At 37.0% G+C, this 11,798-nt stretch overlaps 1 protein-coding gene across 1 annotated transcript; it reads left to right on the top strand.

Moving 5' to 3' along the window:
* The first annotated feature begins 5,042 nt into the window (after positions 1–5,042).
* LOC140179077 (uncharacterized) lies at positions 5,043–6,050 on the top strand. Its single transcript, XM_072217678.1, has 2 exons — positions 5,043–5,543; positions 5,613–6,050. The coding sequence occupies exons 1-2, from the start codon at positions 5,043–5,045 to the stop codon at positions 6,048–6,050; spliced, it is 939 nt and encodes a 312-aa protein (XP_072073779.1).
* The last annotated feature ends 5,748 nt before the right edge of the window (positions 6,051–11,798 follow it).

Raw genomic sequence — 11,798 nt, 5'->3', positions numbered from 1 at the left:
TGCGTTTTATTATTTTGATGAAAAAAAAAAAACAATTGAAAATGATAAAACGTAGGTTACGATTTATACTGACACCATAACAGTAAAATTTTTGTTCATCCATCCATTTCATTGTATTACACTATTATTATTTTCATATAGAAAAAAAGGAGCCACTTTCTTCATTTAAAAAAATACACGTTTTAAAATTGATTTATTTATTTTTTATTGAACATTACACCTTGTTAAGTAATGTTATGTTTCTAAATTTTTGTTATGAACTATGAACAAAATCTAATCAAATTAAATAATAAAATTTAAAATAATATTAGTTATAATTAATTTTTATGATATTAAATTATTTAATTGGTGTTAGTTAATAAAAAGATTTCCATGTGTAACATTATTTCACTTTATTTATAAATTTGCGCAAAAGAACATTATATAGACTATGTCGTGTTCTATGTAAAAATGCATCAACAATAAAACGGCTCAATAGAAGAAAATAATTTTTATAACGATTGTGAAATTAAGATGAATAGATAAAAAGAGAATTAAAAAGTTATAAAAAAAGAATAAAAGAATTTTATTATTAATTTTTAATATATATTACTCAATATAATATAATATATTTATAATATTGTATACATAATATATATTTTTTTTGAAAGGACGCTATTTTTTTTTAAATAGTCAAAATACTATTTCAAATAGGTAGCTATATGTGTTTTTTATTATATGTATTCCTGGTGTGTCTTAATAACTTTTCTTTAAAATTTATTTATAGATAAAAATTTTAAAATAAATAATAATAAGATATTATCTACGTAACTCACTTATTAATTAGTAGAAATATATTATGAAACTCATTCTCTATCAATTGATAATATTTCATATTCTATTATGATAGAACGTCTATATTCCACATTCTATTTCATATTTCATTATGTATAATAATATTACATAATGGAACATTTACAATAATAATTATTTTATAACAGAAGCTTCTTTTTTTGGTCTTTTTTAGAAACTGTTTTAAAAAACCTGAGTTATGTATTTTTTTTTTTTTTTAATCCGTGTGAATCAGCTCAAACTCAATGTCCAGTTTTGGTGTGCATAATCATGATATTTCTTCCTAACAAACGAAACAGGATATACGAAAGCCCATGTGATCGCCTATTCATTTCGTCGGTCTAGGTTTTAAAATCCATTGTGAAATTGGCCCAATGGCTCTTAAAAATGACAAAAACTACAAAAATGTTATAGGTGACTAGTTATTATTCATTTTAAAATATTTTAAAATCAAAACAAATCAAAATTTAAATTTAAAAATAAAATAATTAATAGAAGCAGAGTTGATGACAACAGTCCAGATCTGAGTGAGGTTTTGTATTTATCTTTAGATAAACCAAACATAGAAGCTGTGGTATTTGCGGATGATAGACTTAGAGGAGAAGAAATTGATACATTTTCTGTTAGCGAGATGGCAAGAGTAGATTAAAATTTTTTATTTTTTTTAATAATTACATAATTTTTAGACTTTTTTATGCAACTATATTTCCTCTTATATTTACAATATGATATTTTATTAATTTAATATATTATTTAAATTTTAATTCACAACGTATCCTAAACGTGTCGTATCCAATTTTTTATAAAAAGAACGTGTCGGCGTATCTGTGTCGTGTCGTGTCCGTATCACGTGTCGTATCGGTGCTTCCTAAGTCATGAACACACACCTTCCATTTTTGTAGTCACCCTCCAAAAATGACAACTACAAGAGTTCTAAACTCTGCTGGTATTTAACAAGTCTCTCTTGCAGCCGAGGCCTGGTCAGATGGCAACTTTGTTTGCCTCCCATAGAGCTGCACCAGGTTCAAATCCTCATGGAGGAATATAGAACCATTTATGTGTACCCCCATGTAGTGTGTGTGGTGGATTGTATGAGTGTGTAATGCATGGGTGTAATGTCTAGGATTGGGGGCTGTCCAATCCACTTGACCAAAAAAAAAAAAACAAGTCTCTCTTATGATTCATGAACACACCTTCCTTCCATGACATAAAAATCTATTCTATTATATAAAAATTAGATTTCTACACTTAATGATAAAATTGACGTAGCATGATTTTTAGAATATTTTTTAATTTATTTCTTTTAACGCATTAAATATAATTCATTACGATAGATTAATTATATCAATTAATTGATATGATTAGATATCTAAGTATCACACAATTTAATATTATATATCAATTAATTGAATATAATTGTTAGAGTAGAATTAGGATCAATTAGATCAATTAATATTATTCAACATATCTGAATATTTATTATAAGATATTACGTCTTTATTATTTCGATTCTCTTATCACCTATAAATACCCTTATATATTGTATCATTTTACACAATTTGAATACTCACAAACCTTTTTCCTATTGCTCCCTCTCCCATTTTTAACATGGTATCAGAGCCATAGTATCCTCCTTGAGGAAGGATAAATTGATTTTCTTCTGATGAAATTACCGTACTTTTCATACTTTTCTTCCGTACCATTTTTTCCTTCTCTTTTGTCAATACTTTGATACTTTTCTGACCTCACCGATTAGTTCATCCACTACTTACTTATTCTCATGGAGAAACCATATGTTTTTCGTCGCCTTCCGATAGTTTGTCATCTCTTCGCACTTTGTCACTTTTCAGCAGTTTTTCGGCAGTTCACCATCTTTTCAGCAGTTGGCCACTCTTGCGGCAATTCCGTCTGTGCTCTCTTTCGACAGTTTCGTCTGCATTCCCTTCCGGCAGTTTCGTCTGCGCTTCCTTCTGACAGTTCCGTCTGCGCTTCCTTCCGGCAGTTCCATCTCCACCCGTTCTATCAGTTTATGTATTTTTTTATTTAGTTATTGCAAATAAATTTCAAACTCAAGTTGCCACTTAAGTTTGAGGGGGTGTTAGAGTATAATTAGGATCAATTAGCATTATTTAACATATCTGAATATTTATTATAGGATATTACATCTTTATTATTTCGACTTTCTTAACACTTATAAATACTCTTCTATATTGTATCATTTTACACAACTTGAATACACATAAACCTTTTCTCTACTGTCTCTTTTACCCTTTCTAATAATACAATTTAACTTAGTTAGAAGTTTATTATTTTATATATATATATATATATATATATATATATATATATATATGACAGAATAAAATTGTAAAAATAATCTTTTTATCACTTTGGATATTTTAACTTTTTTTTCCTCTTTACGTGTTGATCCATTAGGGTAAAACAAACCGAAAAGCAACAAATTCGGAACTGAACCAACGTATGAACTCTCCCCAAATCTCTCTTCAAATCCTGAAAATAAGGCAACCAACGGATAAAGGTCCCATCCAGTCTGATAAGTGTGCATAACCACCCTCAACATACCCCATTATATACGAATTGCTCACTCAGTTGTAAGTACGCAATTTCACTCTAGTTTTCTTCTAAACTCTCTCATACTCATACTGACTTGAGCGTTGGAGTCCCTTTTTAGGTGCCCAACACCGCCTCCCCAAAAGAAGACGACATTCCGCTCCCCTCACTCCAAGGAAAGCTGGTTTGAATATCATCAAGACGAGTTATACCTCGGAGTTTACTCTCATACCGGAACATTTGGCGCCCACCATGGGCCCAAAAATTCTCTAACCCCACTTTTTTTTACTCTGTACATTTTTTATCTCCTCTTCTTTCTGCAGGACACAAAAAATGGCGGACGAGCAAAGCCATGCTCCCTCTAATATCAACCAATCGGAGATCTTGGCAATCAATGAGGCCCTCAGGGCCGAGAACCAGAGGATGGCCGAGCTCCTGCGGCAGATGGAGCACGATCGTACCAAGGGGGAACACAAAAACACCGAACAAAAAGAGGACAATGATGAGCATACCTTAGAAACCAAGCAAACCACCCCCAAGACCACAAAAACAATCGTCAAAAGAACCAACCCCTTTACAAAACAAGTTATGAACTTCAAAATGCCCGAGAATCTCACCTTACCATCAACCCTAAAACCCTACCAAGGAATAGGAGATCCAAATGTACACGTCACTAAATTCTACGCCATGATGTTCATGAATAAAGAATCCGACCCCATCCTGTGCCGAACCATCCCAACCTTCCTGGACGGGGCCGCTCTCATCTAGTTCTCCAACTTACCCGATGGTTCCATCTCAAACTTTGATGAGTTGGCCGACCAGTTCATAAATCACTTTGCTGCGTCAAAAATCTATGTCCACAACTCCGACTATTTGAGTACCATTAAACAGGGACCAAATGAAAGCCTAAAAGACTACATGACCAGGTTTGCAGAAGCAACCAACGAAATACCTAACTTAAATCTCGAAGTCCATCTCCACGCCCTGAAAAGCAGCCTCCAACCAGGGAAGTTTCAGGAATCCATTGTAATAGCAAAGCCGAAGACCCTGGCCGAGTTTCGAGAAAAAGCAACAACTCAAATCGAAGTGGAGGAGTTCCGAGCACTGCGGAGAGCAGAAAAATCTACCCCAAACAAGGAGGAAGAAAGACGAAGCAGAAACCCGGCCAGCAGGACAGACTAGAGGCCATTCAGACTAACCCCTAAGTTCGACACGTACACTCCCTTTAACACAAAAAGGGAGGACATCGTGAAAGATATACTGCATTCCAAGCTCATCAAACCACCAAACAGAGCTGGCACTTACCAGGACCAGAGGCACGTGGACAGATCCAAGTATTGCGCTTTTCACCAAAAGTACGGCCAGTCGGCCACACCACAGACGACTGTGTGATAGCAAAGGACATCCTCAAAAAACTGGCACACCAGGAACTGTTAGACAAATACATAGACACTCGCAGACGAAGAAAAAACATCGAAGACCTCGGCCACCAACAGAAAACAATTGACAACTTCCGCAACAAGGGAAGAAAGGTAGACAATGATAACAATCCACCCCGCAGAATAATAAACTTCATTTCTGGTGGTTTTGCAGGTGGAGGATGCACGAACTTGGCTAGAAAGAGGTCGTACTGAGCTATGATGGCTATGGCAGAATCATCTATGCCTCAGCCAACGAACAAGGACAAACCAGGAATATCGTTCAGCCCCGAGGACTATAAGGCCGTCGATCGAAACCTAGACGACCCCATAGTCATTATGGCACAAGTCGAAGAACCTCTGGTAAAAAAGATCCTTATGGACCCAGGGAGCAGCGCCGACGTATTGTTCTACTCAACATTCCAAAGGATGAACCTGAGCGACAAAGTCCTACAACCATCATCCGGGGAATTGGTAGGTTTCTCGGGTGAGCGAGTCTCTATCCGAGGTTACATTTGGTTACGAACGACCTTTGGGGACTACCCCAATAGCAGAACTTTAGAAATACAATATCTTGTATTCGATTGCAAAAGCCCCTATAACATTATTCTGGGCAGACCATCGTTGAATGCATTCAACGCTATTGTTTCCACTGTACATTTGTGTGTCAAGTTTCTTTCACAGGACAACAAAGTGGTGACGATCCATGGAGACCAAAAGGAGGTCAGACAGTGCTATAACGCCAGCTTAAAGGGCGAATAGCCAAAGCAACTCGACCAACAATATGTCCAGGCAGTGTACAACTCAGAACAATTACCTCCTCTGGTAGACCTAGATCCGAGGACCAACCACCAAGAGCGCCCAATGCCACTTGACGACCTCACTAAAGTGCAATTAACAAACAGCGAGAACAAATATACATACCTCGGAAACGTGCTAAGAGATACAGAACGAGCTCAAATGGTGGAACTCTTAAGACAAAATGTTGATCTGTTCGCCTGGACACCAGCAGATATGCCAGGAATAGACCCAAACGTCATCTGCCACAACCTGGCAATCAACCCGTCAATCCGACCTATAGCTCAGAAGAAAAGACACCTCGGCACCGACAAAAGGATAACCTCATTGGAGGAAACCCAGAAACTACTAACCGCTAGATTCATCAAGGAACTCCGATACTCCACATGGTTAGCCAACGTGGTAATGGTAAAGAAGAACAATGGTAAATGAAGGATGTGCGTCGACTACACAGACCTCAACAAAGCCTGTCCAAAGGACGCATACCCCCTCCTGTACATCGACAAACTTGTTGATAACTCCTCTGGCTTCCAATGCTTAAGTTTCATGAATGCCTACTCCGGTTACAACCAAATCCTAATGCATGAGGCCGACCAAGATAAGACTGACTTTATCACTGACAATGGTAACTTCTGCTACAAGGTCATGCCATTCGGACTCAAAAATGCAGGCGCCACCTACCAACGCCTCATGGATAAAATCTTCTCAAAACAAATCGGAAGAAATATAGAAGTCTATGTCGATGACATGGTAGCAAAATCAACACTTACAGCACACCATGTTGAGGACCTAACAGAAATATTCCAACAACTCCGAAGATACAATATGAAGCTCAATCCAAAAAAGTGCACCTTCAGAGTACAAAGCGAAAAATTCCTCGGCTTCATGTTCACATGCCGAAGAATTGAGGCAAACCCCGAAAAATGCCAGGCCATAATCAACATGCGAAGCCCGAGGACAGTCAAAGAAATACAGCAACTAACTGGACAGCATTAGCAAGATTCCTGCCCTATATAGTGCAACGGTCACATCACTTTTTCAGAAACTTGAGAAAACAAGAAAAGTTCCATTGGTCCGAGCAATGCGAACAGCCTTTACGGAACTCAAAGCTATACTTTCAACTCCTCCAATCCTCCAAACACCAGAAACAGGTAAACCATTATATTTATACTTATCCATCACTAACCATGCTATCAGTTCTGTACTAGTAATAGAGACAGAAAAGCACCAGCACCCGGTATACTTCGTCAGCAAATCACTTCAAGGCGCTGAGAACCGCTATCCAAAATTAGAGAAATTAGCTCTAGCTCTCATCATGACGGCTAGACGTCTACGACACTACTTCCAAAGTCATACCATCGTGGTCAAAACAGAACAGCCCTTAAGACAGATACTGACAAAACCCGAACTAGCAGGACAGCTAATCAAGTGGTCTATCGAACTATTAGAATATGACATCCAGTACCAATCCAGAGGCGCCATCAAATCACAAGCACTAGCTGATTTCATTGCAAAACTCACCCCAGAAGACCAAGCTCATAGAGATAATCTATGGACGCTATACGTCGACGGAGCCTCAAACAGCAAAGGCTTCGGAGCAGGAATATTCCTCGAAAGCAATCAAGGAATACAACTCAAACAATCACTACAGTTCACCTTCCATGCCAGTAACAACCAGGCAGAGTATGAAGCCTTAATAGCTGGACTATGGCTAGCACATACCATGGGAATAAAACAGATAAATGTCAAATGCGACTCCCTCTTGGTGGTACAACAAGTAACAGATAACTTTCAGGTAAAAGATCCCCTGCTTAAAAAATACAACACAATGGTAGGTAACCTTATAAGAAATTTCCATAAATTTAGTATTTTCCATATACCTCGGGAATAAAACAACAGAGCGGACCTCCTCTCAAAATTAGCAACCACAAGAAGCCAAGACAAAACCCCTATACTATCACAACTAACACTGGACGAGCCCAGTGTTACGCTAACAACAGTTGCAAGTGTCTCGCAGGAAGACGAATAGAGATCACCACTCATAAACTATCTGAAGACAGGACTCATACCAAACAACATCCAAGACCCAAAGAAATTCAAAAGACGAGCGAGCTTCTACACCATACTTGGAACCGAGCTATACAAGAGGGGATTCACGAGACCCCTCCTTCGATGCCTAAGCACAACCGAAGCAAAGCTGGCCATGGACGAAGTCCACGAAGGAGTATGCGGCACACACATCGGAGGCCGAAGCCTAGCCGCCAAAATCCTCCGAGATGGTTATTATTGGCCGACAATAAAGCAAGATTGCATGCATAAAGTAAACCACTGCGATCAATGTCAATGCCACGCGCCAATAATCCACAACCCAGCCGAGCAGTTACACACGTCCGAGGTATGCTGGCCATTCAATAAATGAGGGCTAGACATCCTCGGACCATTTCCTCCCACTCTAGGCCAGGTTAAGTTTCTAATTGTTGCTATAGATTATTTTACCAAATGGATAGAGGCTATACCATTGGCAAAAATCACTTCTGAAAAAATGATCTCTTTTGTATAGAAAAACATACTATGCCGTTTTGGTATCTCTCAATTCATTATTACTGATAACGGCAGACAATTTATAGATCAACGATTCACAAACTTTTTACAAAATTTCAAAATAATCCAACAATTCTCCTCAGTTAAACATCCATAAACTAACAGTCTAGCCGAGGCCGCCAATAAGATAATTTTGCAGGAACTTAAAAAGAAACTAGAAGACTCAAAAGAAGAGTGGGCTGAGCTCATCCTTGAAGTGATTTGGAGCTACAACACCACCGAACAATCATCAACAAAAGAAACACCCTTCAGACTAGTATACGGGTGTGACGCTATGATACCAATTGAGGTATCCTACAAAGTAACAGAACCACAAGTACAAGTGAAAGCGACAACATAGAAAGAAGAAAGGCCGAGCTCGACCTCACAGAGGAAGATCGAGACAGATCAACGCTCCAGCAGCTAGCAACAAAACGAGCTATAGCCCGGAAATACAATAAGAAGATCAAACCCAGGACATTCTCAGAAGGAAACCTCGTACTTAGAAAAGTCAAAGACATACGAAAGCCACAAGGACATGGCAAACTAGGTGCAAACTGGGAAGGACCATTCAAAGTGCACAAAATTATCGGCAAGGGGGCTTACAAAATACAAAAGCTTGATGGAACTATTCTACCAAACACATGGAACATATCCTCCCTAAAGTTGTATTCCAGCTAATTTATAAGTCTTTCACGGTGATGCACTCTTTTTTCTACTACCAGATTTTTTTCCCTAAGGAGGGTTTTGCTGGAGAGGTTTTAATGAGGCACACCACCCCGCACTTTCCAACAAAATAATATTACGAACTATAAACCTATCTCTACTGCACTACTTTATCAAATTTCCAACAAACAAATACCACCTATTGTGTACTCAAGCAAACTTATCAAATATCGAAAAATACAATTGAATATACCAACTCAACGCTCCCACGATCCTACAACCCAACCCATCAATCAGAAAACACAATCTATCCAAACCCAATACGAATCAACTAATACAAAATGTTTGCAAGCACTAGTCTAAATATATTAAAGGAGCAATAAGCAAACCTCTACTCGAGGAAACAGTTTCAATTGCATATTCACCAAAAAGTACTAACATCCGCCCTCTAAAGGCACAACAAACAAAACATAACTAGTACGAAAGCCATCACACAAATAAAAGCTTTACAATAACTAGGAATCAGGATTCTTGCCCTGACCCTCAATATTGTCATCATCCTCAACCAATTCGCCCCCAACAATAACTTTACAAGGATTCATCCTTGACAAATCGCCATCTGGCACCAGAAACTTCGCCTGCTCATCAGCTGACGTTGCGATTTTTGCCAGTAAAGAATTTCATAAAAACAGTCGCGTTGTAGATATAGTCTCTAAACCAACAAAAATCCCTTCGTACAAACGTTTTGGTTGTCACAAGTAACAAACCCCTAAATAAATTGATAACCGAAGTATTCAAATCTCGGGTCGTCTTCTCAAGGAACTGCAGGGAAGTATGTTCTTATTATTGGTTATGGAGATTGTAAATTGGGGTTTTGAGAGTGAGGAGCAAATGGTTTAATTAGCAATTAAAGTAAATGAAGAACATGTAAATTAAATGGCAAGTAAAATAAATAAATAATTGTAAATAAACTTTTGGCAAGGTATGGGAAATTAGAGGTCCTATCCTAACTATCCTTATCAATGATGATGAGAATTGAATCTTAATTCTACTTTGTTAACCTTTACTAAGATAAAGGAAGGTCAAGGGATTAATTGGTTTGATATTTGAATCCTATTTATTTCCTAAGAAAAGATTGGGATTATTGAAGTCAATTTAATTAACAAAGGTAATAATTATCAATCATGCTTGAGTTTGATAACTCCTGAGTTACTGATTTCTTAACCAAGACCAAAAGGAGAAAAGTAAATCTATTGGAATAAAAATGTCTTCAGATGGGAATAACAATAATGTATATAAAATAAAGTAAGATTAAACTAAAATACCTCAAATAACATTAATTCAAAAGAGTAATCTGTAACATGGAAGAATTCATAAATCAAATTGCAAAAGTAAATAAAAAGGAATATTGAACCTGATAAAGAGATAATCCTGAAAGCGAATAAAATCCTAATTCTAAATCCTAATCCTAAAGAGAGAGGAGAGAATCTCCCTCTCAAAACTAAATCTAAATCATGAAAACTAACTAAAGTGGAGACTCTCTTTGAATGGATGCATTCCTCACTTCATAACCTCTGGTCTATGCCTTCTGGACTTGGATTTGGGCCAAAAAAAGGCTTCAGAATTTGCTGGGAGCGTTTTCTGCAATTTCTGGTGCGTGGCCTCTGTCACGCGTCCGTGTGGGTCACGCGGTCGCGTCATTCAGAGTTTTTCTTTTCACGCGGTCGTGTCAGTCATGCGACCGCGTCATATGTGTGTCGCTCGAGGCACGCGGTCGCGTCAGTCATGCGGCCGCGTCGCCCATGCGATCGCGTGGCTGCCAGTTTCTTCACAAACTCCGTTTTATGCTTTCCTTCCATTTTTGTATGTTTCCTTTCCATCCTTTGAGTCATTCCTGCCTTAGAAGATCTGAAACTAATCAACACACTAATCACGGCATCGAATGGAAATAAAGGTAATTAAAATAATTAATTTTAAAGTATAGGAAACATGTTTTTCACATACATCACATAATAAGGAAGGGAAAGTAAAACCATGCAAATAATATGAATAAGTGGGTGAAGAATTGAATAAATCACTCAGATTAAGCACAAAATATATCATAAAATATGGGTTTATCAACCTCCCCACACTTAAACAATAGCATGTCCTCATGCTAAGCTCAAGAGAAGCTATAAAAGTAGTGAAGAGGAATGATAGAATGTATGAAATGCAACTTATCTGTATGAATGCAACTACATGCAAAAATATTTCTACCTACTTGGTTAAAAGTAAATAAGCTCTTCAAGACAAACATAAATCAGATTTCACTAATTCAAATCATACAACAGAAAGCAAGTGAACTTGTAAGAAGATAGCTCATGAAAGCAGGGAACATAGAATTAAGTATTGAACCCTTACTGGTAATGTATATCACTCTAATCTCTCAAGTGTCTAGGGTTAATCACTCTATTCTTCTCTAATCATGCCTTCTAAACCTTGTTCTTCCTCTAACCAATCAACAAATATTTAGCATACTAATGCAAACATCACGATGTCTTTTCAATGTTGTAATGGGGCTAAGGTAAGGGTAAGGGTATTTGTATATGGCTAAGTGAGCTTTATAAATTGAATCTTTAATTAACCTAAGCTTTCACCTAACATACATATACTCTATATAACTCTAGAATCATGCCTAGCTACCCATAGTCTTCACTTTTGCATTACATACTCATGTATCAATTTTTCTTTAATTTCATCACATGTGCATTGATCTTCTATTAACTTAACATTGGGGTAATTTTGTCCCCTTATTTATTTATTTATATTATATATTTTTTTCTCTTTTTCTTTTTCTCTTCTTTTTTTTTATTATATATATATATTAGAGAGACATAAAAAGTAGAATAACATATCAATGCATATGAAATTTTTAATTTTCTGTTTTACATGAGT

The sequence above is a fragment of the Arachis hypogaea genome, chromosome 15, assembly GCF_003086295.3.
Source record: "Arachis hypogaea cultivar Tifrunner chromosome 15, arahy.Tifrunner.gnm2.J5K5, whole genome shotgun sequence".
Lineage (NCBI taxonomy): Eukaryota > Viridiplantae > Streptophyta > Magnoliopsida > Fabales > Fabaceae > Arachis > Arachis hypogaea.
Note: the sequence above shows the minus strand (reverse complement) of the source record. Positions and strands in the feature narration are given on the sequence as shown.

What these genes read in the sequence shown, in the direction of transcription:
- LOC140179077 (XM_072217678.1), top strand. Translation starts at nt 5,043, where the DNA reads ATGGCTATGGCAGAATCATCTATGCCTCAGCCAACGAACAAGGACAAA. An exon ending in TCCATGGAGACCAAAAGGAG is followed by an intron (nt 5,544 to 5,612) that starts GTCAGACAGTGC and finishes CAATATGTCCAG; the next exon opens with GCAGTGTACAACTCAGAACA.